The 27,494-nt window shown below is 40.6% G+C and overlaps 2 protein-coding genes across 4 annotated transcripts; one reads left to right on the top strand and one right to left on the bottom strand.

The window, feature by feature from the left end:
- Positions 1 to 4,441: 4,441 nt before the first annotated feature.
- Positions 4,442 to 11,091, top strand: bola3 (bolA family member 3). Its single transcript, NM_001044475.1, is given in 4 exon segments — positions 4,442 to 4,498; positions 6,343 to 6,466; positions 7,271 to 7,359; positions 10,584 to 11,091. Coding segments are annotated over 4 exon segments (315 nt in total). The 5' UTR covers positions 4,442 to 4,462; the 3' UTR covers positions 10,650 to 11,091.
- Positions 11,092 to 14,243: 3,152 nt separating this feature from the next.
- Positions 14,244 to 26,979, bottom strand: mob1a (MOB kinase activator 1A). Of its 3 annotated transcripts, none has more exons than XM_018092103.2 (6): positions 26,771 to 26,979; positions 24,270 to 24,433; positions 20,558 to 20,651; positions 17,837 to 17,970; positions 16,794 to 16,957; positions 14,244 to 16,234 (listed from the first exon to the last, which is right to left on the bottom strand). In XM_018092103.2, the coding sequence occupies exons 1-6, from the start codon at positions 26,962 to 26,964 to the stop codon at positions 16,157 to 16,159; spliced, it is 828 nt and encodes a 275-aa protein (XP_017947592.1). In that variant the 5' UTR covers positions 26,965 to 26,979; the 3' UTR covers positions 14,244 to 16,156.
- Positions 26,980 to 27,494: the final 515 nt, after the last annotated feature.

A 27,494-nucleotide genomic window follows, 5' to 3' on the forward strand; every position in this document is an offset into this window, starting at 1 on the left:
TGTAACATGAATGACAGTGAATTTAAATATATACATATATAAAAATATATGCTTTCCCTCTACAGATATTGTGTTCTTAGCAACAGAAATATTACTATCACTAAATTATACATGCATAAAAATGAAAAATATTTCACAAATGGAAAATAAAGGATTACAGCATCCCCTTAATTATATCCAGCTCTTCCCTCTGCTGTGTTTTTTGTTTGCGGCCTGAACCAACCAAACTTTAAGTTGCGACTTGCAGGGCTTGCTCAGCCAGTTAACAGATACTACACAAATGCATACAACTTCTAAGGACATAATTATTAAAAAAAAAAAAAAGCTGGTATTAGGATTCATAAAAATTGCAACACCATGGCATCATGTGTAAAATCACATTATGTCACCATTTCTCTGCCACCTGACTGACGGCAGTATACCCCTTGTTCAATGAATAGGGCTTCCACTAAATATACTTTTTGCCTGTTTTAATCAAAGAACTATGGTTCTAAAGGTGGCCATACACGCACCGATATTATCGTACGAAACCTTTCTACCTCCTTACCTGCCGATTCAGCCCTGAATGGTGTGTGGCGGATCTTACGAAGTTTCGTGCGACCGATGGTCGTACGAAACATCGTCAGATCGCCACCTTTATTTTTTTTTAGCTAAACAGAGAAATTGAAGCTACAGAACTGCAACTGGTAACCAATACAAAAGGTCCCTGTTTAGTGTAGAGCAGTGATCCCCAACCAGTAGCTCGGGGGCAACATGTTGCTCCCCAACCCCTTGGATGTTGCTCTCAGTGCCCCCAAACCAGGGAGTTATTTTTTAATTCCTGACTTGGTGGCAAGTTTTTTTTTTAATAAAAACAAGATTTACTACCAAATAAAGCCCCCTGTAAGCTGATAGTGTGCATAGAGGCTGCCTAATAGCCAATCTTAGCCCTTATTTGGCTCCTCCATGAAAGTTTATAAAGCTTGTGTAGCTCTCCAAGTCTTTTTACATTTGACTGTGGCTCACAAGTAAGAAAGGTTGAGGATCCCTGGTGTAGAGCTTACTGATTCACACACAAGGTCTACAATGGAATCTATTAAATGTACTGTTTTTTTGCCACACAAAAAAATAACAAAACACACCTTTATAAATATGCCCCCAATTAAAAACTATGTCAAACAAATGCAGAGGCCTTTATGTCTTTGTACTTACACTGATGCACAGGAACGTGAAATGCAAAGGGTTAAAGGTCACTCAGTTTTCACTGAACTAATATCTTGCATTGTTCTTGGGCATCTGTGACAAAGGACCTAGTTATTAAGGGCTGTTGTCTCCTTAGTGGCAAGTGAACCAGAACAACACTTTTTTCTGTTTACTTAATGCAGAACAACACATTAGCATCCCACAGGCTGGGACACAGATTCACATGTGTAGGGGAAAGAAGGACAAATAATTAGGCTAGATGTACTATACCTTTATGCACTGGATTCATCTCTACCAGCCTAAAGGCACAGCAGTCAATGACAATAACAATCCATGTGTCTGAAGTTGGATCCAGTAGCTCACCGGCATTCTTTTCTTGTTTATTCTGCCCCCTAGTGCCCAAGGCATAGTACTTGTTCATCGTGTTTGGAACGCTGTAGCTAAGATACATTTAGGGATGCACTGAATGCAGGATTCTATGTAAGATTCCAGTTGAATCCCACCACTTTTTACTCAGGTCGTAAAACATGAAAACTATGGGTTTTTAATACATAGGAAGCAGACCCTGTGTTTGCTATGGGTCCAGTGGATAACAGACTGATGAAAAAATGACTTATTCCTAAAGTTCAGGGGTGCTATGGCTTACAGTATAAGATAATTATGCCACTAATCAAAACATAGGGGGAATTTACAAAAGTGGCATTCAGGCAAATTTGAAGTTAAGTTCAAGGTATATGTTTGTTTATGCCATAAAAAAAAATAAAATGACAAATTCACGTCTCAAGGCAATTTCCACGGCTTCAGCAAATCGCAGCTCTGCGTATGCCATCGCACCGGAGATTTACATTCTAGCCAGTGGGATGCCATTTCGGGGAGAATAGTTGCCCGTGACAAGGGAGATTTGTCTCGCAGCGACTAATCTCCCTGTGTGTCACAGCCCTAAAAGGCCACTTTACTTTTACCTCTAGAAAGGTACAGGTACGGGATTATCCAGAAAGTTTTGAATTACAGAAAGTCCATCTTCCATTTTAACCAAATAATTCAAATTTGAAAAGATTTCCTTCTTTTCTGCAATAAAAAACTGTACTTTGTACTTGATCAAAACTAAGATATAATTAATACTTATTGGTTGCTAGTCCTGGTCCTAGTTTTATTATTTCAGAAAAAAAGGAAATCATTTTTAAAAATCAGAATTATTTGCTTATAATGGAATCTATGTAATTCTTAACTTTCTGGATATCGGGTTTTAGGATAACAGATCCCATATTTTCATGGGACACTGTTTTATTGTCTTTAAAAAGAAAATAATCTTAAAATATGAATTTGATTAAAATGGACTCTAACGGATATGGGCTTCTGGTTATTTAGAGCTTTCAGGATAATGAATCCCATCCCTGTATTTAATCCCCCTTCTACGCTAACCAGCAATAACTAACCGCTTGTTGTGGCCAACCGCTAACTCTTTCAGGTATTCTAAATTTCTCACCAACTAAAGGGCAAGTTGTCTAGGGCTTATTCTTAGATTTTTAGCAGTAGTTAAAAGGGTTACTGGGTAGAGTCGCCAGCCTGAATTTCAGTAGGGCAGTCCAGGTCAAAACTACCTGTGTGGTTTTCCCAATTTGGAAAACTGGGCAGGATTCTCTAAGATTGACACAAGTCACAGCCCTGACTTTGTAGCCCAAACCCAGTGGGTGAGCTGTAGCCTATAGGATAAACCCATGTAAATGGGATTTTTTTAAGAGTCTGGAATTCATTCCCAGAATTCCTTTTGTTTGCTTTTGTCTGTATGAGGCAGTCTCCTCAACCCTATTTATTTGTTTATAGAACCACATGGTGACTCTACCTAAGCTGATCAGAAAACCCTGCACTACACTGATGAGCCCCAAGAAGGGCAAAACCGGTCTGTAGTTGGGAATCTGATCAGCTATAATCCTGGCTTCAGCTTCAAACCCAGTGGGTGAGCTGTAGCCTATAGGATAAACCCATGTAAATGGGATTTTTTTAAGAGTCTGGAATTCATTCCCAGAATTCCTTTTGCTTGCTTTTGTCTGTATGAGGCAGTCTCCTCAACCCTATTTGTTTGTAGCCCACCCCGTGACCTCCCGTATCCTGCCTGTTGTTCCAGGCCAGGAGAGGTGGCAACCCTATTACTGGGCCCCACAGCTAATGTAATTAAGGTTACTGGGTCCCACAACAAAGGTAAATTAGACTATTTGACCAATTATTTAGGGCCTCTACACTCCTGGCTCCTCCCCCTGCAATCGCAGGGTCTGCTTTCTCTGTATTTACCCAGGTTTTAAGTGCCCTGCTGTGTTCCAGGTACGTTTGCCAGTTAAGGCTGATGCCACACGTGGCGTTTTTACGCTACGTTTTTTTCTCAGCCTAAAAACGCCGCACAAGCCACACAGCCCCTGACTATGGCGTTTTTCACCCTAGTACTGGTGACGTAGCAAATCCCGTTTCCATGGTGCTAATAGTGCAAAATACGCCGCGTATTTCAGCTAGGTCTGGCAGCTGCCTTTGTGTATACATAGGAATAGGTTGCTGTGCAAATACTGGCGTATTTCAGCCAACGCCTGAAAAATCCGTGCTAAGGCATTTTCTAGCGTATTTCCGCTTTGTGTGGTTTGCTTTGAGTCTTTTCAAGTTATTTCTATGGATGATGATATCGTGTGTTTTTCAGCCGCTGAATTAGAAAATACGCAGCGTAAAAACGCCACGTGTGGCATCAGCCTAACAAACTATTTTGAAATAAAACAGTCAGCAAAAAAGTCGTGCTGTACCATTGTGTGCTAGAGGCCGCTATTTCATTTTCCCACTCTTATGACATCGCTTGCAGCATGACGTCACGGGGCAGCTCAGGCGTTTCAGTCAGCTATTGAGCTCTTACTCTTAGGCAACACTTCGCTCCATATCTGACATACATGCGGTCATTGTCGGCTTGAGAACGCTAAACGTGTCCCGTTCAAGAAATAGCAAAGGGGGCGAGGGATTCATGCTGTCATAGCGCGCTGCCCCCAAAATATTGAGAGGAACAAACATAAAACAACCGAGTTGTTATATATCTCCCCCCTGGGTGCTGGCCAGCTGCTCTATAGCCGCTCCCGCTCTTACGTTCAATCTGCACCACGTGATGAGGACGCCGTGCGTCACATGTGACTGACGTTCGCCGGAGTACGAGTCGCCGCTAGGGACTGTCAGCAGCCAAGGACTCATGGACAGGTTTGCTGTACGGTAACATTGAAATCCCAAGTAAGGGATCGCGGTGTGTGCACGTACAATGTACGCAGCTAGGAATGTATTCGCTACAAGCAGGGTGAGTCTTACTTCCAGCAACGGCTATACAGTCCCAACTCGTTATACAGTGCGAGGGGCTGCTACAGGGCAGAGCGGGTTATACGGCACAGGGCAATACTGGCACTGCCACACAAGTCTATTGAATGTTAGGGGGCAGACTGCACTGAATGCTAAGCTACACCTTGTACTAGATCCCTCCAGCTGCCGAGACACCTTTCTCTGTAGTGAAGCACTGACCCCTAGATATGATTTCAAGGAAAAGCAACACCAAGAAATGAGTGTTTTAAAGTAATTCAAATAGAATGTACTGTTGCCCTGCACTGGTACAGCTTGTGTGTTTTCTTAAAGCAACAGTAACACCAAAAAATGAAAGAGCTTTAAAGTAATAAAAATATAATGAATTTTTGCCCTGCACTGGTAAAACTGGTGTGTTTGCTACAGTAACACTACTATAATTTATATAATAAGCTGCTGTGTAGGCACGGGGGCAGCCATTCAAGCTGGAAAAAAGGAGAAAAGGCACAGGTTACATAGCAGATAACAGATAAGTTCTGTAGAATACAATAGTGTTTTATCTGCTATGTGCCTGTGCCTTTTCTCCTTTGAATGGCTGCCTCCATGGCTACATAGCAGCTTATTTATATTAATTATAGTAGACTTTCTGAAGTAAACACACAACTTTTACCAGTGCAGGGAAGCAGCACATTATATTTTACTTACTTTTATACACTTTCATTTTTTGGTGTTACTGTTCCTTTAAGAAACACAACTATAGTTTATATAAACAAGCTGCTGTGTAGCCATGGGGGCAGCCATTCAATGCTAAAAAAAAAGGAGAAAAAAACAGGTTACTCAAGCCGATAACAGATATGTTCTGTTATATAATCAGTGGGATTCTACAGAGCTTATCTATGATGTATCCTGTGCTTGAATTGCTGCCCCCATGGCTATACAGCAGCAGATTTATATGAACTATAGATGTGAGTGTTTGAATAATTGCTCTTTAAACTATTAGGTGTCAGTAACCAATCAGTGACTTGTGGGGGCCATATGGGACATAACGATTTAGTTAGTTTGCGTTTGAATCTGACCTGCGTGCTCACAAACTAACTGAACAGTTATGTCCCTTGTGCCCCCTAAAGTCACTGACTAACTGAGAGGTTAGAGAGCTGAAAGCTGGAAGTAGTGTTCTGGCTATTATGTTAGACATCTGCTCCAGCCTTTATAGATTACATTTTTGCCTAACTGACTATATTGAAAACACTTTATTTTGTGCAGTCTATCTATTTTACCCAGTTTCATTTTTACATGGAACTGTTCCTTTAATCCTTATCTTTCTGTTAAGTCTCAGTCCTATTCGTATTCCAGTATCTCGTTCAAACCACTGCCTGGTTGCTACAGTAAACAAGACCCTAGCAACCAGGTAGCAGCTGAAAATCCACTCTGGACAACTGCTGAACAAAAAGCTACATAACTGAAAAATCACATAAAATGAAAATCATTTGAAAATTGTCCCAGAATATCAGTCTGTGTAATACTAAAATTTAATTTAAAGGTGAACAACTAAAAATAATACATTTGTTGGCTCAAGAATACAATTTTAAATGGTAGAGTGAATTATTTGCTATGTAAATAGTGTAATTTAGAAATAAAAAGTACACCATAAAATTCATGACAGAATCTCTTTAATTTCCCTCAGTTAATCTGTAGGATGGATGATGGAAGTTGTAGTTATTTAATTACTAAAGTGCAAAATGTTGGCTTGTTTCAGCTACGGTCATGGGTTGGGTAAAGAGTACTTGGTCATTTGTTTTATGTGTCGGCTGTGTTCAAATACTCATATTTGATATGTTTGATCCACAGACATGTATCCGCTGTATCACAAACAGATCCTTCGCTTCCAAGACAGAGGGAGAGTACAAGATAACTCAGGTGCTGAAAGCCAAGTTTCCGCTGGCCTCACATGTTAGAGTAGTTGATATTTCAGGTAAGATATCAAACTTCCTAAAGTTACTCACTGGGAATAGGGAAAGCTGAATGGTATGGTTTCACAAATTGTATGTTCAGGGCTATATTTGTGGTGCAGAATATTACTGTTCTTCCTAGTTAGATTCATAGAGTAAAAGTGGCCATACATGTAAACATCCGGTCGCCAAGCGGCCCCAGGGCCAAACGATCGAATTAGAATGCCGGTAATAGGCGCAATTGGTTTGGGGACTGCATCAACGACCCAATGCGGTCCCTGATCCGATTAAATTTTTTAACCTGCCCGATCAATATCTGCCTGATTTCAGGCCAGATGTTGGTCAGACAGGCCTGTCGTTTCTGCCCCTGCACGAGCCGGTAAGCTGCCGAATCAGTCTAAGGGACCAATATTGGCAGCTACAATCGCCCTGTGTATGGCCACCTTTAGGTAGCTTCTGTACAGATGTTAAATGAAGGTGTCTTCACAAAACAGCTGCCTGTCGGCTTGAATGAGGGAACAGAGAACAGGTGAAAGGTGGCTATAGCACGTTTGGCCGCTCCTATGGTATCCCTTCCTTTGCCCTATAGGCTGATTGATTGGCTATCCACCTTTAGTGCATTATGTGGAATTTGTAAAATACAGTTAAATAGTTGGTGGGGGGTTAAAAATAGATGAGCTGCAAACAAGTCAGACAAAGTAAGCATTTGTATAAAATAATACTTTTTCTGAATGTGCCACTAAGCTCTAAAAAGCTGAAAGAAAAAGTTGATCATGTGATGGGACCTTCAATATCTCCCATTTTTACCGACTGTTTATCTGTTCTAGGTGGCTGTGGAGCAATGTATGAAATCCACATAGAATCTGAAGAATTTAAAGACAAACGTACAGTGCAGCAGCATAAGATGGTGAATGAGGTAAACAGATGCCTTTTGACTTAAAAGACCAGTAACACAAATATTTTACATTAAACACATGCCTTCAAAACATTTTTATTAGCAAATTTATCATACAGAAATATCTTAAGTAGATTTTAAATAATAACCTTACCAAGTATTGATAGGGCTCAGGCAGCTGCTCCTCTTGTGACAAACTTCTGGTCAGCTTTCCCCCTCCGCCCTCTCCCTGTACAATCACTGCAGCGCTCCGCTCACACAGACATCTAGACAGAGCAGGAGCTAAAACAGCATTCACTGCTCACCCCCCTCCCTGGACCAGCACAAAAAAAAGCTGTAAATCACATTCAAAGCATTCTTCTCAATCGCTAGAGAATGCAGGAAACAAACTTGTGGTTTGTAACCGGAATTAAATCATTCGCCACATCGCCGTTTTTGCTGTGCCGTATTCATACAAGGCAGTGTCATTTATTTAATAACTTACAATATGGCAACTTTTCTGTTACATATGTTAGAGTATTTTAAAGCTAAATTTGTATTTTGAAAATTTGGTGTTACTTTACCTTTAACTTCCTACCAATGGCTGGGGAAGTGAAGTTTTAGCCTCACATATATGCACTTTTCAGTCCCATACACTACAAGACAGATATCACTTGAGCGCTCATTTAGAAAAGCATGTGAAATTGCTAGGTCTTGCAATAATTCTAGGGTTTTCCCTAGCAGGTTACGTTCATGGACAAAAATGACTTGCCTAACTCAAGAAAAGTCTAGTAAAGTTAGGTTAAACTCACCAAGGGCTTTCAGCATTGGGATAGGTTATTCACCATATGTTAGAAGAACAAGCAGACAAACTGGAACATGTGATAAATGAATGCAGAAAATGTTTCCCATTGGCTTGTTTTGTTTAAATAGCTATGCACTTCCTAGTATGTGACCAAAGTATGATTAAGTGCCCATGTTATGCACAAAATACATAAGGCTCTACTCTATGTGAGATGTAATTCCAAATACATTTTCTGCATTCGATTATAACATGCTGCAGTGTGTCTTCCCGTCTTTCAAACTTTTTGCTTGTGCACTAATAGGTTTACTGACTTCTACTTTGAAACCATGCCTGGCAACTTGTGAACAATATGTGAAAAGCAGCCAATTGGAAACGAGCTGCTTTTGTGAGCTATTTGAAGGAGCTAATTAGTGTCTGAATTTTGCATTTAGGGCTGTGCATTCTATTGGTAAATGAGCCCTCTGATCTCTTGACTTGCTGAAAATTACATTGCAGTATAAAGGTGCCCACATTACCCTTTGGGTAACCCTGAATATCAAGATTGCCAGCCAGGGCCTGTGGCTTGGGGTTCTTAGCAATCTCAACATACTTAAGAAAAATGTCTTCATCTATGGACTCCATACGTTTTAGCTAATCAATCTGCCTTTACATTGCTCCACGTGGGTTTCTCTAAGGAGGCAGTTTTGTCTAATGAGAGTTTGTCTGGTAAGAATGGTCTTCTGATGTCTCATATATGTGTGTGTGGTTATTGTCCATTCTCTTTCCCACTTCCCTAAAATCTGCTCATTCAGCCCACCAGTAGCTCAGGAGTGGTGACCGGTGGACAGGGGACTTGTTCCACTTTCATTTTTTCACTGAATGGCAGCAAACAAAAAGCCCTGTATGATATAGTCCTAAGGAGCTTATATTGCATTGCCACGGTGAACTATTAAATGCACTTATCCTGCTCTGGATGGCCAGAGTACTGGATCTATGGAAGTCCTTGACGGCTAGTAATATGATGTACTGTCTTTTGCAGGAGTCAGTTTAATAGTAACATAGTAAGTTGGGTTGAAAAAAGACATACGTCCATCAAGTTCAACCATAATGCCTATATATAACCTGCCTAACTGCTAGTTGATCCAGAGGAAGGCAAAAACCCCATCTGAAGCCTCTCTAATTTGCCGCAGAGGGGAAAAAATTCCTTCCTGACTCCAAGATGGCAATCGGACCAGTCCCTGGATCAACTAGTACTAAGAGCTATCTCCCATAACCCTGTATTCCCTCACTTGCTAAGAATCCATCCAGCCCCTTCTTAAAGCTATATAATGTATCAGCCAGTACACTTGATTCGGGGAGGGAATTCCACAACTTCACAGCTCTCACTGTAAAAAATCCTTTCCGAATATTTAAATGGAACCTCCCTTCTTCTAAACGGAGTGGGTGCCCTCGTGTCCGTTGGAAGGACCTACTGGTAAATAAAACATTAGAAAGCTTATTATATGATCCCTTTATATATTTATACATAGTTATCATGTCACCTCTTAAGCGTCTCTTCTCCAGTGTAAACAGACCCAACTTGGCCAGTCTTTCCTCATAACTGAGACTTTCCATACCCTTTACCAGCTTAGTTGCCCTTCTCTGGACCCTCTCTAACTCAATAATGTCCCGTTTGAGCACTGGAGACCAAAACTGAACAGCATATTCTAGATGGGGCCTTACCAGCGCTCTGTAAAGGGGAAGAATAACCCCCTCCTCCCGTGAATCTATACCCCTTTTAATACAGCTCAAAACCTTGTTTGCCCTTGCAGCTGCTGCCTGGCATTGCTTGCTACAGCCAAGTTTATTATCTACAAGGACTCCAAGGTCCTTCTCCATTATGGATTTGCCTAGTGCAGTCCCATTAAGGGTATACGGGGCTTGCATATTTTTACATCCCAGATGCATGACCTTACATTTATCCACATTAAATCTCATCTGCCACTTAGCTGCCCAGATTGCCAGTTGGTCAAGATCCTGCTGCAGGGATGTCACATCCTGGATAGAATTGACTGGTCTGCAGAGTTTTGTGTCATCTGCAAACACTGATACATTACTCATAATACCCTCCCCTAAGTCATTTATGAACAAATTAAACAAAAGTGGACCCAGTACAGAGCCCTGAGGGACCCCACTGAGGACCTTATTCCAAGTAGAGAATGTACCATTAAAATAGATTTTCGAATATTCCATGATAACTTTGGGATCAAACAGATTCTGACAGTAATATTGTATTTTGTATTGTCCACAAGTTCAGTGTCCTGGCAGCTTGGTTGAAATGACCAAATTAGCCAACATTTTGGTTGCAACCAGAACAAATCCATTAATCATTGTGGGGTTAGGGATACAAAGATTACATCCCTACACATAGTTATGCACTTCAGTTGTCATTAAATTGGTTGAGAAACTATTTTGATATTTTCCTGCTTCCCCAAATATTTAGGCACTGCAAGAGGAGATTAAAGCCATGCATGGACTGAGAATATTTACCACCGCTCCCAAACACTGACAAGGACCTCAGAAGAGAGCAGCCAAACATGTTCCAGAATCACACTAACAATGAAGTCTGTCCTGCTGGACACTAGAACGCATTCAATGCTTCCATATAATGATGCATCACAGGGAAAAAAAGTTATATTTGCTCTGTTAAATGTTTATCTTAAATGTATTCAAACAAATATAACCCAGGCTCCTAAACATGATCTTATTTTCTTGAAATGCACACAATAAACTGCAGACTTAAGCATCAGAGATAAGGTAAAATATTTTGTGCTTTTTCCTGTTAAATAACAACCCCCAATATTGTAATAAATATATAGGAGATACACTGCTGCTAAATTGTGAATATATTATATCATTTGTTTTAGATGTAATTCATATTTGTTTCAATGCTATGCACAGAAAGACTGATTAAAGGGGATGTATATCCTACCATATAATTTAATGTCAAATTGCTCTTTTGAGCACTTTTGCAATCTGAATTTTGTTTAGATTTCATGATGTTTATGTGCAGATTTGATTGTTGTTTAAGGCTCAATTGGCTGTCAGGTGATGGGTCCTAAATTATTTTTTAAATCAAATTCTAATTTAATCATATCAGACCAAGTGACCCTCAGCAGCCTGGTTGAACTATACAGAGATCATCTGTGTATGCCTCATTCTTATTGATTCCTTAAAGAGTATTGACACATAAGTGTTTTGGGAAGGCGTTATGACAGAAAAAAAAAATTCTTGGCTATTATTTTACATACAGATAAGCATATTTCCACCATGGTTTATCCTTAGATTTAGTCTGGAATTTAAATTTCAAGATTTACCGTATTTTTCGGACCATAAGACGCACTTTTTTTCCCCCAGAAGTGGGGGGAAAAAGTCCCTGCGCCTTATGGTCCGAATATAGCCTACCGATATACTTTAAAAAAATGTTTTTACTTGCCCATGTGGTCTCCGCAGGGCCCTCCTCTATTTGCCGGCGCTTAGCTATGGCGCTGTGCGCATGCACAATGACGCGCATGCCCATACGCATGCGCGTCATTGTGCATGCGCCAGAGCTAAGCGCCGGTAAATAGAGGAGGGCCCTGCGGAGACCACATGGGCAAGTAAAAACATTTTTTTAAAGTATATCGGTAGGCTATATGTTGGTACAGATGGGGGCAATATGTTGGGTGAAATATGTTGGGTGCTGCTGGTACAGGTGGGGGGCAATATGTTGGGTGCTGCTGGTACAGGTGGGGGGCAATATGTTGGGTGCTGCTGGTACAGGTGGGGGGCAATATGTTGGGTGCTGCTGGTACAGGTGGGGGGCAATATGTTGGGTGCTGCTGGTACAGGTGGGGGGCAATATGTTGGGTGCTGCTGGTACAGGTTGGGTTTTAATGCACATAAAATATTTTAGGACACTTTGTTTCAGAATCTTTTTTTCTTCATTTCCCTTCCCAAAAAATTGGTGCGTCTTATGGTCCGAAAAATACGGTAGTTTACAGCTCAATTAGGCACCCTTTAATTATCCACCAGTTGTAGGAAGACATGGCAGAATTTTATAGGGGGAATATTAAAGGTGACCTGTCACATACAGGTCAGGTTAATTAAAACATCCATACCTATATAAATGTATTTAAAAATCTGAGCTCTCAATCATCTTGCCTGCCCCATCTATGCCCTAGGCGTAGGGGCGGGTAGCAATTACTTTCAGCTTCCATTAAGCACTTCCTAGATGTCATTGCATTTATTTATCCTGTACATGAGCATGGGCATTAGTTGCCAGATTGTGGAGCATAAACCAGATTTCTGAGAGATTTGCAGTTTAGACTCTAATACAGGCATGGGAAATCCAGAAAATTATTGTCTAGAAACATGGGTCTCTCAGAGTCCATTTTAATCAAATAATTCAAATATTTAAAAGTGATTTTCTTTTTCTATCTAATAATAAAGCAGGACCTTGTACTTTATCCAAACAAACATACAAATCTTTATTGAAGTAAAACAATCCTTTTGGGTTTAATGCAGGGGTAGGGAACCTATGGTTCGGGAGCCAGATGTGGCTCTTTTGATGGCTGCATCTGGCTTGCTGCCAAATCTTTAATAAAAAAAATAATGGGGGGCGTGGCCTACGCTCGGCAGATAGAAGTCGTGTTCTAAGCCTTAGAACACGTCTTCTATCCACCGAGCGCAGGCCATGCCCTCCTCCGCATCGCAGCTGGCATCCTTGGGACCCACCCTACCTTGCCCCGCAGCATCCGCGGCCAAACATATTGTATGGCTCTCTCAGCCAAAAAGGTTCCCGACCCCTGGTTTAATGAATATTGAAATTATTTTTTTAGTAGAATTAAAGGAAATTCATCCATTAATAGAGCTTCTCCAGCAAAACCCATGGAGCTAGCCATATTCTTCATTTCCCAGGGTGCCACAGCCATGTGCTTAAATAAACTTCACTGCTGCACTGCAGTGATACCCCCCCCCCCAGCTCCCAGTAAATATTCGCACTCAATAGTAAGAAATTCAAGTTGGGCTTGGGACTCCTCCAGTTACATGGGAGTAGGAGAAACAATAGGTTACCTGAAAGCAGCTCTAATGTGTAGCGCTGGCTCGTAGAGTAAATTATTTTCTACATAAACAGTGTAATTTGGAAATAAAAAGTACACTAAAAAAAATCATGACAGAAGGGATTAAGGTATGTAGATCCAAATTACAGATAGATCCCCAGGTCCCAAGCATTCTTGATAACAGGTCCTGTACCTGGTGTTGGCTCAATTGAAAATCAGCAACCCACAGGTTAATTAAATCTAGGAAATGCATGTACAGAGTTGCTGAGTTGAAGACTAAGGTTTGTTGGTCTTGGTAACGCGGTTTGTAAATAGATAGAACACTGCCTAAAGGGTCGTGTACAGAGAGTGGTTATAAATGGTACATTCTTTGCTTCGAGGAAGGTTCTTTAATTCTGTTTGGGCATTCAAAGTAGCTTTTCTATGCTTGCTGGTGTCTCATAACTATGCTGGTCAGTTAATTCCATCCAGGATGTGGAATTTTCTTGGGGGATTTGGACAGCTTAGTAGCAGATGAGATTCCTTATTGATAAATGTAAGACTATTCAAGCAAATTATACCTTAATGGGACTAAGTTAGTAAAAGCCTTAATGGAAAAGGACGTAGAGGGTACTTGTTGATAGTAGGTTTAGCAAGCAATGCAAGGCAGCAGCAGGAAGTAATTGTTCTGCATTAAATGGGGAATAGATTCACAGGAGGAGAGGGTCAGTCGTCCCCTTTACAAAGCACTGGTAAGACCCCATCTTGAATAAGCAGTGTGGTTTTAGGCTCTGCTGCTTAAAAAAAAAAAATATATATATATATATATATATATTTATTTATTTATTAAATGAGAGTCCAAAAACAGGGCCAACTAAGCTGGTAAAGGGAATGAAAAGTATAATGAGGAAAGGTTGGCCAAGTTGGGATGGTTTACACTGGAGAATAGGCAATATGGTAACTTTGTATAAATATACAAAAATTGGGGTTACTGAAATTTACTTAGTACAAAAGGTAATCCACATTTTAATTGGATAAAAGAAAAAAACCAACACGAGTAACATTTCCTAGAATCCACACAATTAGGGTCAAAATCTTTTATTACAATGCTCATAAAAACAAAAACATGAAACTAAACAGAAATATCACTCAGCTGGCACATGTGAAATTGATATTTAAAAGCCATCTTCTAAAAATTCAGTTTAAATGGTCCCGTTCCTACAAACCAGATAAAAGCAGGATATCCCCGTGCACCATGGAGTGGCAGGCCTAAGAGCTGCATGGGCTACACTGCAGACTTATCTAAAATTCACTGCGGGGTTTATAAAAATGAATATTGAAAATACCCTGTGTAAATTACACAAATCACGCAAAAATACCTTCCAAGGCGTTCTCATAATTTGAGTAAATTGCACTGCAGGCAATGACATATATCAGACTTTTTGCTGTATGCAATTTCAACATAGGTGACAAAATGTACAGTGTGTCATTGACCTTGGTAGCAAGACACATAAGCTAGCACTTTATTAGTTTATATATCTAAAAAAGGGAAAGTGAGTTTAGTGGTCATAGATTTATCCTGCTCTGGTAACAGGGTGTGTTCTCTAAGGTCAGTACAACCACACACAAAAAAATAAAATAACTGAGGCCACTGGATACATGACTAAAACAATTAAGGTTATATTAAGCATTGCTGGTGAGACACATTTTCAGAATCCTTCTGTCACCTTCTGTGGCTACAACAGAGTAAATCCAATGTTAAGTGGCACAACTGCATAGAAGAGGCCTTTTCTATGTTTAACATCCTAATTGCATTGCGCCTAAAAATCCGTTTACTTTTTAGTTAAGGCTCTGAGGCAAAGACAAAGTGCATCTAAAATTTTGGAAAAATGTTCATGCCCCCCCTCCTTTATTTCACCACACAGAAAACACGAACTAATAAAAAAAAAGTTAAGCCCTAAATAGGTTTCTTTGTGGTTAACATCCAGCATTAAAAGAGGTTTCTAAAATACCACAGGCAATTGCTTGTGTAAATATTTAATCTTCTATGCATTGTTCAGATGTCTTATGTTTTGCATTTCACTAATTTATCTAATACAAAGTAATGTATTGGAATAGATTTTCCTACCAAATACTACTTTCCTATTTATAAAAATATATATTCTGTTTCTCAAAAATAGCCTAGTTTTACTGAATACAATGTATGAAGAAGGTTTATATATATATAACACAATGTTTTGTTTGTTTGTTTTTAAAAAAAACACACATTTCTGGAGTATACCTACCAAACTCAAGTCTTATAAAACAAACGCCTATAAACAAAACCTGATGAGCATAAGACCTAAAAACATAAAGCCGATGATCACAGTGATTCACCCTAAGTGGCAGTGAGCAACACACAATGAAGATCATAATCTTATTGCAACTACTATAAAGGTCTTAGTCAGAAATTATTTGCACAGCATTTCCCCCCCCACCCCAGAAACAAGAGTCAGTTTTTTCATTGCTAGGAAAGTCCTGCAATACAACACAAAACCAGCTGAGCAGTTGCAGCATAATGATCAGCACAGGATAAAAAAAAAAACCTGTGGAAAGTGAAACGCAGCATGGGGTGGACACGAATATTGTAGGCTGCATAGTTACTCTGTATAGCAAAGGCTATATGCATATCAGACACCTCTGCGGTGAGGATAACAATGGAATCCTAACTATTTTCCAGCAAAAACAAAACAGCAAACGTGAATGAAACCAAAATGCCACAAGGCCCTTAAAGCATTTCTATGAATGTGTACATTTATAATAATTATAATGCAAGGCAATTTATCACTTTTAGTATTTAAAAAATAAAAAAAAAGTGGAAAATCTTCAGTAAATATCTCCCCTCAATAGTGGCATCAGGATTTCCCTTCAGGTAGCTAATGGTTACACTGCATGAAAGAGAGAAGACTGGGTTTTCATTAGAAGAATAGAGTTTGTCTCAACTGAAAACAAAAATCTATCTATCTTTGGATCCCAGCTTTTCAATAAGTTCCTGAAGAGGAGCCAGCTCTCTGCGGTCAATCAGATTAAATTCCTGGGGGGAGAAATAATAATGTTAAAGATATTGGTAACTGTACAGGCTAGCACAGGAGGTATGCACACACACTCAAATAATCGGGTATTTATTTCATGAACATAAAACTAGCTTAGCAACAAGCACTGAACCTTTTACTTGGCTTGGGCAAAAATGGCTCTGTAGCTAAACTGTATTCAGCTGGCTACAATAGAGTTGGAGAGCGCTCAGCCTAAAGGCCAATAGGGTGACAAATGGCCATTTGCTTTCCTAAATATTCTCAAAATTATGACTTTGTTATATCTGTAACTAAGAGGAGCACTGGCCAAAGGTTGGACCTTTAAGGGGGAGTGTGACAACCACTGCCATAAAGCAAGAGAGTACTGTCGTTGTTTACCAAAAATAGGCGTGTACCAGCAAACAGATTCCCCTGTGCAGGCACAAAACATGTCAAATTTAAGAGCAGTAAGATGAAACAATTGTTTACAAAATGACACTACTTTGCACAATTATTACACATTGCTTTAAAATTGTGCTCTGATGTCTGTATCCCCTTGAGAGGGAACAGTTGTTTTCTCACCTGTACAAAAAAAATGAAATGCTTAAATGAAGTGTTGAGATGAGCTTCCTCCTGTAGCTGCATCACAGCGTCAAAGTGCTGGTGGTAAATGTGGGCATACACTCTGAACAGACGCTTCAGGATAGTCTTTGCCACAGACATGAAGTTCTTAGGGAAAGGAACACCTGCAACAGGTAGAGAAGCCCATCTAAAATGAACCAGCTTACATACATACTCACATAACTAACGTAGTTTGCATTTTCAAATGAATATAATGTTATATATATATATATATATTTTAGTAATGAACTGGGATTTAAAATAAGCCCTAGAATTTCAAGTACATAAAGGCCCAAACAACCCCCAATGGAAATAGTGACTGTCTGTGGCATCTTATAGCAACCCCTCTGTCATTGCCAGTCCTGGCCTGTTTCCATTCTAAAGGTGGCTATACACAGGCAGATTTCAGCTGCCGATTTAGTTCCTTCACACCGATTAGGCAGGTTATCTGCCCGTGTATCACCCCCAATGAACATACCCGGCCTAAAATTAGCCAGATCAGGCTGGTTTGATTTTCCATAGGATCGGGGACTGCAACCTTAAGGTGGCCATACACAGTAAGATTTGCTCATCTGGTGAGGTCGCCAAATGTTGCAAATCTTTCCCCCCTGAAATGTCTACCTTGGCATCACATTGCAATGAAGGGGAAAGAAAAAGTTGAAGGGAGGACTGCATCAGTGAACCAATGTGGTCCCTAGTCCAACAAAAGTTGCTAGATACACTTCTAGGAGCTTAAGTGCAATGTGCAAAAGGAACATTTAATAAGTACTTCTTCAACATTCTATGTACAGCTAGCAAAGGTAGTAGGTCCACTGAACAATTGTGGAAATTGTTTGTCATTTGTGCTGCCACGTGTACCCCCCTTTAATTACACCCTTGCACTTGAAGCAGGATTGAGTGGGCCACATCTTGATGCACATGCATGACAACTCTTAATATAAATAAGGATATCAGATATGAGTTTTAAAGTTATGGCTTTTACTACTACTACTACTCATCCTTACCAATTTTTGAAGGAAAAAGAGTCTCATCATCAAGTTGGTCTTGAACCCAGGTCATCAAGTAATCAATATATTTTGGAGCGGAACACTTGATGGGTTTCTTTATATTGGTGCCATCTGCCCAGTGGTATTCATATCTGCAAAAAATGTCAAATCAGAAAGGCTTAACAACAACTCTACAGGGACATTCCTAAAGTAAAACAGCAGCATTCATGATCTGAGTGCTAATATCTTTGGCTTCAAATTGGAAAATTATTATTTTCTATTTAGACAAATTCATTCCTTTTGCACAATGCAAAGGGAAATATTGCATAAGCCTTTGTATGGAGTTTCCATATATTTTACCTTATGCAAACAGGTGTGTGAGAAAAGGTCATGACAGACAAACATTCAGTAATATTTATCAGCTTTAAAACAGGAAGAGGTTTCTGGACTACAGCTACCGACATTCTTCAATTCTTTTGTTTAAAAGACAAGGAAAGGCTAAGTCACTTGCACCAGCCCAGGGTACCTGTAGCGAGCGCTTCCTCCTTCCTGCTTCGTTTTGCCGGGACCCCACGACCGGCGCATGCACAGTAGAGTGAAAAGCCGACTTCTCCGTTAAAGTTCAGCTTCTTCACTCTACTGCGCATGCGCGTGCATGTGAACAGGAAGGAGGAAGCGCTGCAGCTTCCCCGGGCTGATGCTGTTCTCTCCCAACAGGGGCACCAGCCCGGGGTACAAGGTAGGCGATTTAAGTCACTTGGGGGTGCCTAACATTTCAGCAGCCCCAAGTGACTTTGCCTTTCCTTGTCCTTTAAAGCAGGGATCCCCAACCAACGGTCCGGAGACCGGTGCCGGGCCGTGGGCTGTGCTGAACCGGGCCACCTCTGGTCTCAATTACCTGTGATCCCAACTCCCTGATGTGTTACAGAGCCATGACAACAGCTACGCGAAGCCCAGGAAGATTTCTACTGATCATGACAAGGACCAAAGTACTTTATTAAGCTGTATGTAACAATAATTCTAATAATAAAGTGCATAATATAAAATTTAATAATTACATTTACAACAAATATGTAATAATTAAATTATATACTATGCACTAGTTGCGCCACCCCCCCATCCCTGGTGCTTGGAAAAATTGTCTTGCTTGAAACCGGTCCGTGGTACTTTAAAGAATCTATCTTAACTATATTACTATCTGCAGTCCAGCCATAAGGTTTAAAGTGGACCTGTCACCCAGACATAAAAAGCTGTATAATTAAAGCCCTTTTCAAATTAAACATGAAACCCAAAATCATTTTTTTTATTACCACATCCATACCCATTATAAAAGCATTTAAAAATCCCAGCTGTCATATATTGCCTGCTCCGCCTCTATGCCTTAGGCATAGAGGTGGGGCAGACAGTTACTTTCACTTTCAATTCAGGACTTTTTAGATGTTGCTGCACTGCTCACATTCCCCCTCCCTCCTCACCATGTAATTATGTAACCAGTGCATGGACATGGGCATCAGGTTCCCCTATACTGGCACAGAAACAAGATATTGGCAGGATGCAATGCCTGCTTTAATAAATGGCCCCTTGCCTGCTTGCTGCAATTGTTTATTCAAAGGCTGAAGAAAAGATTTAATAATTTATATAGGGTAAGTTAAAGTTTATTTTGCTTGACAACCACAATAGAAAACAATTTGAAATTATTTCTTAAGGTGACAGGTCCCCTTTAAAAACACGTGTCTATAATATGCAGCACATATTCTAACAGCAATTAGAAAGTATACAGGTATGGGACCGGTTATCCAGAATGCTCGGGGCCTGGGGCTTCCTAGATAAGGGTTTTTTTTCCATAATTTGGAACTTCATACCTTAAATCTACTAAAAAATAACTGAAACATTAAATATGCCCAATAGGATTGTTTTGCCTCCAAGAAGGATTAATAATATCATAGTTAAGATGCAGAACAAGGTAATGTTTTATTATTACAAATTTTGCTGAGAATGGAGTCTATGGGAGATGACCTTCCCGTAATACATACAGATATATATTAGAATTCCATCTTAATATAATGATAATTTGCACCCCCATCTGAAGAATATGGCAACAGGTAAACAGAGGCGGTAAGACCTTCACTGTTTTCCACCAGCTTGCCAGTCAGACTTCTCCATGTGATATTAGTCTATACATTTTTTTAGCTCCACTTCTGAACTGATTAATACTTCTGCATCAACTACAATATGGTATAAAATGCTGGTGGGGGTTTATAACCTGGTAAACAGGCAACTGCTCTTAAAATGTCCAGTAAGGAGATAAAAAAGCCATCTGTTCACTAACCCCTAAGGTGAGAGTACTGCAAGCTAAAAATATGTTCGGCTCTAGAAAGACCAATCGACAGAAATAAAACAGACACCACCTTCTCACAAAACAGTTGCAAGCTGAGTTTTAGGAGGACAGCTGTTTGGGAAAGGCTGTTTACATGCCAGTGGGGGGGCTTAAGTCAGAAATTTAACACCTATGGAGGCAATTATAGCAGTATGTGGAAATACATATACCCCACACTTTAAAACAGGATTTTTCCATGAGAGTGATACTTTGCAATGAAGTTCTTACAACACGTCAAGTCTAATGTCATTCAATAAACAAGAAAGATATCAATGAGAATCGAAAATGAAACTAATGCAGCAACATCTACTGAGGCCAAGAGTATATTGTACATTTCAAAGACTTTGCCACATCTCTCTTACCTGGGTCCGGCTGACATGACCGAGCACGTGGATTCAGTGCAGAATTCAGTTATTGTCCCGTATAGCATGTTAATCTGATTGAAGAAATCCACAGCTAAGGAGTAAAAAAACATGCTGAGTGAATGGCTTACACCATCAGCCTACTCACAATATAAACTGAAAGGTTAACATCAATAAGTGGAACACTTGTCCATGCACTCAAGGGTGTTTTATATAAATTTTAGATATACACCAATTGTTATATTCTAAACTAAAGGACGGTGATGGCAAAAAAAAAAAAAAAAACTAAATATGAGATACATATAATATACACACACCAGATAAAACAAATATACATTCTAGGTGCACTAGATGGGAGATAGGGATTTAGTGTTGTTGTCTGTAATGACACATAACTAGAAACAGCCAGACTATTGTAGACTGACTGCAGTTACCTGAGGGGATACAGAAAAACATCTAACGTCATAATGTAAACTTCTCTGATTGAAGACCAAACAAGATTTATCACAGTTTTCATTTAGAACAAAAACACACAGGGCCCTTAGCCCCTGGGTCAGTCCTCTGCTTTTGGAGACATTCATTGCTGATAAAGGTGATATCCCCTACTTAGATCTACACCTAGACAGTCTAGAAGTGACTTTGTCCCATGTAGGTAAACTGCATTTTCTTTTTTACTTCCTTGATTTTAAAATCGAGATCTGACTATAGTTGCTATGGGGCAATACAAGTTTTTGTAGGCTTTCAGTGATAGCAAAATTCTGACTTTCAAATGTTACAGACGTGCTGTGGACAGTGAGCACAAAAATCCTGACTGTAAGATTAACATAAGCCTGAGACTACGCTACACTTATGAAAGTACTATGTTTCTCCAGAAGCTCTGGTCACTGCACGAGTTCTGGAGTGCTAAGGAGCACAAAACTGCTTCCCTTTAAGCCACATAAAAGGAACGCTCATATCCGTAGACAGGGCAAGCTACACTTGGTGCCTCGTGCCAGATTGAAATGCAGCACAAAAAAACCTGCCCAGAGCAAATATGAAGAACAAAACTCTGGAACACCTTGCAAGGGCATGCCTACTTCCCAGGCTTGTCACCGCATGCAGCAGGGCACAGAGAAAGTAGCTTTGCAACTCAGGGAAATTAAAGGAACAGTAACATCTAAAAATAGTGTTTAAAATAATGACAATATAACGTACTGATGCCCTGCAGTGGTAAAACTGTTGTGTCTTCTTCAGAAACACTCCTATTGTTTATATAAACAGCTGGTGTGTAGCCATGGAGGCAGCCATTCAAGCACAGGATACAAAGTTGATAACAGATAAGCTGTGCAGACTCCCACTGTATACTACAGAGTTTATCTGTTATCTGCTGTGTAACCTGTACCTTTTCTCCTTTTTTGGCTTTGAATGGCTGCCCCTATGGCTAAACAGCAACTTGTTAAGTAAAGATTCAGAAACAAAGGCACAAGTTGTACCAGTGCAGGACCACAGTATATTATATATTAGTTACTTTTAAAGACTTTGATTTTTGGTGTTACTGTTCACAATGAATCATTGTGTATGGGGTCTTAACATATTCCTTTAGCTATGCAAGCTGTCATGCTGGGTCCTGTAGCAGTGTAAGTCTCCTAACACATAAATACAATGCTATCACACAACTTCTGATAGAAAAAAAGAGAGGTCAAATAGCATTTATGGCTCTCTATTACAAATTTTACAAAATATTAGTAATGTAGAATGCCTAAGGCAACTGGCAAGCAAAAGCTAATTGTGATACTGGCTAACTTTTAATTATATTTTTGCGGATAAACGTAATCTATATTTTCTTTACAACACATCCAATACCCCTATTTACACATATTGGACTTGCACACAAAATACATTAAGCAGAAAAAAATAGCAAAAAATACACAATACCATCAAAGCTAACAGTCACAACAGTAGAGGCAATATAATAAGGCAGTGCAATCTAAAAGCAGCACCTAAGAGTTTAATACATAACAGTAAAATGCAATGCAGGCAAACAAGTGAAGAAGGAAGCAGACACCCTGACCAGAAAAATGTGGATTACCATGAAGTTCTGGCGTAAAAACTTTATCAAGGGGAATTCACAACCAATACAGCTAAGCTGTTTCTGTGTAAAGCAACACATAAGGCCAACAGCATATGGGAAAACAACTAGACTGTCTGCCTAGTATTTTACTAGCTATAAACGATCCAGACAATCGCCCAATGTGCCATAGGCCTAACTGTATTACAGATATTAAAATATTTTATTTTACCAGCACCAGAATATGGTGTTTACCGTTTCCTCAATATGTAATACAGGTATGGGATTCATTATCCGGAAACCCCGTTATCCAGAAAGTTGCAAATTACAGAAAGGCCATCTCCCATAGACTCCATTATAAGAAAACAATTCAAATTTTTTAAAAATGATTTCCTTTTTCTCTGCAATAATAAAACAGTACCTTGTACTTGAGCCCAACTAAGATATATTGCATCCTTATTGCAGCCAAAACAATCCTATTGGGTTTAAATGATTTTTTAGTAGACTAAGATGTGGTGATCCAAATTACAGAAAGATCCCTTATCCGGAAAGCCCCGGGTCCAGAGCATTCAGGATAACAGGTCCTATACCTGTACACACAAAGTAGTTTATCTGTGGCAATAAGTCTGGAAACATACAGTTCACCATTTCAAGACTACAATTGTCTAACAAGATGTACTGTTGGGTGATTAATAATTAACACAATGTCTTAACACCACTAGAGCTTATAAACTAACTTCCCTACCCAAATTACACAAGCAATATTGTCAATTTCATTAGAAACCAAAAACATATAAATTATACAAATAACAGATTAAAAAAAGAATACTAAAAGGTGGGTGTTACATCGTATGTATGTTTATACAACAGGGAGTTAAAATAATAATAAAGACAAAGTATAACAATAAATACAAGGTACAGTTTCAATAAGTTAAGAATTACAGAGACAAGAGGATGGAGGTCCCTGCTCCATAGAGCTTACAATCTAAATCTACGTTATGAAAGCCCCTTTAAAACTCCCTTATACTTCTACAAATCATGTTACTATAAATGGGCAAAAAGACTCCTTATGGCTGGTGATGGACTCTTGGTGTGAGTTAAGACTAAGGCATGCAACCACAGTTCAGTTCCATGGCATGCTACATAATGTCAGTAACTAGCAAATCTATCAACAGAAAACCACTCACTTGCTGACCCTCTTACCTACCCTTACTGATCCGCTTGGGGCCATGACAGTACCAAATAAAACTAGTTGTTAAACTGGTAATAGGAATATTTGCACAGGTTTGTTTAACATGCATGAAAGCTCTTGTCCAAACATTGTCTCCTCTAAAATAATGTCCTCAGGGAAAAAAAAAAAAAAGTCAACTAAACATTTGAAGAAAAAAATCTCCTTGTAACATTATAAACCTTGTACATCTTACGCATGGTGACTACACAATAACCTCTTTATTAACCCCTTTACTCGGTGCCAAGCTGGAAACACTAATTTTTCCCTCAATTTAGTAAGGTAATCTTTGTGAACCCACAATGAAATCAACTTCGTAGATCAAAAATTGCCCAATATAAAAAAAAAATATATACATATACACAGCCTGCGGCATCAGCGGGGGGTCATTTATGAAGACTGGGCAAAGAGAAGCTGCCATTACTCTCTACACTTACTATTAACTGCAATCCACTCATTGAGATCCTCCCCCTCGGGCAGCATTACCGCTTGCCTAAGGTTGCCGCTCCCGAGCGTAGCCTCCGCATGCTTCAGCAGCTCGTACTGGTGCGACCCCTCTGGGATGTTCTTCTTTGGTTTAAAGGTTTTTGAGGATCGACTGCTGCTGGGGAGGAAAGTTTAGAAAGCGTCATCCTTTCCAGATATTTATTTAGACATCTGTAAATATCCAGTTTAAACCCTGTCTACTAACAGCACCCTGCCTGGCCTGGGGTTGGAAACAGGACTTGTCAGTTCAAGTACAGGAGTCCCAAACAGCCCAACCAATAGTGACTGTCTGTGCAGCAGCAGCTGGCCACAATCCAGAGCTTGCCAGCCCATGCTTGCCCTTACATCGCAGCTACACTGTCACCCCCATTGCTCTATGCATATAGCCAGCTGATGTGTGCAACTCCTGTGTGCAACTGCCAGGCTCCCTGCGTGAGGAGCTCCCATTACAAAGGGGCTGACGTCTACAAAGTGCAGCAGAATGTCAGCCCTGTGTAAATAACAACAAATACACCCCCAACATTCCCCTCTTCCGCTTTGTAAGAGTTGTAGCACAACAGCGGGAGTCAATCCGGTAGGATACAATAAAAAGTAAGTTGAAGCGATGTCTTTTCCGCTTCGCTATAAACTCCCTTCCCACGGAGTCGGGGCCTCCCCTTACTTCCTTCCCCCCCTACTTATCCATTCCTCGTCTTCCCTCTCGCAATTTTAGCCCCCCCAAGACTCACAAGAGGAAGCTCATGTTGGCCGGGGGATGGAGACACAAATCTCCAGCCCGGGCAGCAGCAGCGGCTTCTCAATATAAGCACGGAGAACACAGGCACGAAACTCTCCCACTCCACTTCCGGCCGAGCGCGCCCACACGCTGGCTCTCGCGAGATCTCAGGGAGCGAGTATTTCCCCAGAAGCCACGCCCACTGATTTCATAGGCTGGGCCGAGACTGACATTCAGTGGGAAGTTTAGCTGGATATGTGACGCTAATGTTCTCCAAGCTGCGCCCCTATGGGTTTAGGGGACTCTGTGTCATTTTGAGTGGTCTGACAAGCTTTTTATCTTTCCCTGATACCTCTTTCTTATAATTAACAGGGAACAGTCATGAAAAATGTTTTTATCATCTTGAAAATATAAAGTCTAGGCAAACATTTTGACAATTTATAGTTTTTAAAAATGTTGCAGCGTTACAAAGTTATTGAATTATTGAAAAGCAAAATGCACGGAGCAACTCCAAACATCGCTGCATAAAATCACCGTTTATTGTAATCACTTAAGATGCAGCTTTTGAGAAAGTGGCGTGACGCCACGAAACGCGCCAAGCGTATAATCCCCATTTTTGGGACACTCATATGTATTTTAAGTGATTACAATAAACGGTGATTTTATGCAGCGATGTTTGGAGTTGCTCCGTGTATTTTGCTTTTCGATGGATCCTTGCTGTCTGGGTGTCAGCAACACGTCTGAGCATGAACAGAGCTGACCGGTAAGTGCTCACGTGATATGTTTTTGCATTGAATTATTGAAGCAGCCTTCATTGCCCCCGCTGCTTGTGATTACTCGGCGGGGGCTATCGCTTCACAAACCCCCCCCCCCAGCGAACTGCGCATGCTCGGCAAAAACGGGGGGGCGGGGGCTTGGGGGTGCATTAGCTCAGGTGTAGGGGAGAGGGGGCCAACCGGGTTGCCTAGGGCGCCCGGTCGGCTCGGCCCGCCCCTGATTTTCAGCAAGGAAAAATCACTTGCCAAAAATCGCGCCATACGCCTCCTACCTGTGCCTGCTCCTGAATGAATTAAATACGCTCAGGTGCAGGCACATGTAGCCAATATCCGCCAAAAATCTCAAGACTTCATATCTTTGGCGGATCATTCATTCAGGTGCAGGCACAGGAAGGAGGCGTATGGCGCTATTTTCAGGTTGCCAAAGATATAAGCCAAACGCCACGTCTGGCATTGGCTTTTGGCAGAGAGGCCAGAAATCTTAACGAGCGTCACCTGCACTTGTTTCTTGCTTTTAATTAAATAAATCGTTTTTGGCAGAGAGCCCTGAAAGGTAAAAAGCCCCACCTGCACTGAGATACAATTGTAACTAATAAGCTAAACAGATCTCTTGGGGGAACTCAGACTTGCAGCTTAAGGCTAATGCCACACGAGGTGTAGGGCGGATATTTTCGGCAAGCGGAAAAGCGCTTGCTGAAAATTCCGCCCAACGCCTCCTACATGTGCCTGCATCCGAATGAATGAGATATGCTTGGTTGCAGGCACATGTAGTCGATATACGCATGAAAATGTGAGACAATGTATTTAGGGGGTGTGGTTGTAAAAATGGGCATGGTAAAAAAAAAAATTGCCACGCAGCGCACGCATTTATTTTTGTCCCTCTTTCCGTTTTCACAATGTTGGGAGGTATGCCCAACACCCATCCGACCCCTTCCCCCGAGCATGTCTAAAGTAAACGTACCTGAAGTGAATCGGGAGAGGGACCAGCAGATCAGTGTAGCTCCCTGCGGGGATCACGTTGGCACAGCTGGGGCCCACCGTTTTTTTCCCAGAGTTCCAGCATCCCAGTCCGACTCTGCTCCCATCCCCCACTCTCCAGAACCTCTGTCTCCCTGTTCTGCAGCAGTGACACAGAAAACTGATTTGCTGTGGCATGTCATGAGGCCACAGCGCTCAACAGCAAACATGTGCAAAGGGGAAGTAAAGGAATGGAGCCAGGCTTGGTTGGGTGCTGATAATATACATACAAAAGCAGCTTATTGTTTATATCCACCTCCAGGTGGTCATATTGGGGAAAGATCCACTTGTTTGGCAACCATGCCAAAGGCGCAGGTCTTTATGTGTAACCATAACCTGATATTTAGTGCCTAAGGTAGCCAACCGGCGGGCACCAGCCATGGCATGTATCTCAGTTTTAAATATAATAATTTGCTCCCTCTATTGCTCCCCTCGGATGCAAAAAAGCTAACACGAAAAAGCGAGGGGGCAGCATCAACTTGACTGCTTCAGGTGGCTAGGACCCCTAAGGGGGCGCTGGGCACAGCAGTTAGGTTTTCCATAATGATTTTGCCTTTATGCCAGTGTAATTAAAAGGTACATACTAGAAACATAGTCATTTAACAAAGTTTATCAATATGGAATGCATCCAAAGTAAAACATAAATTTGAGTCTCACTGTGGCTATAT

The sequence above is a fragment of the Xenopus tropicalis genome, chromosome 3 (genome assembly GCF_000004195.4).
Source record: "Xenopus tropicalis strain Nigerian chromosome 3, UCB_Xtro_10.0, whole genome shotgun sequence".
Classification (NCBI taxonomy): Eukaryota; Metazoa; Chordata; class Amphibia; order Anura; family Pipidae; genus Xenopus; species Xenopus tropicalis.

Bases quoted from the DNA above. Each gene is read 5' to 3' on its own strand.
- mob1a (XM_018092103.2), bottom strand. From the start codon at position 26,964: ATGCCACAGCAAATCAGTTTTCTGTGTCACTGCTGCAGAACAGGGAGA. The intron at 20,652-24,269 runs GTAAGTGTAGAG...TTTACTCCTTAG, and splicing joins TGAGTGGATTGCAGTTAATA to CTGTGGATTTCTTCAATCAG. The intron at 16,958-17,836 runs GTAAGGATGAGT...TACCTGTTGCAG, and splicing joins TCTTTTTCCTTCAAAAATTG to GTGTTCCTTTCCCTAAGAAC.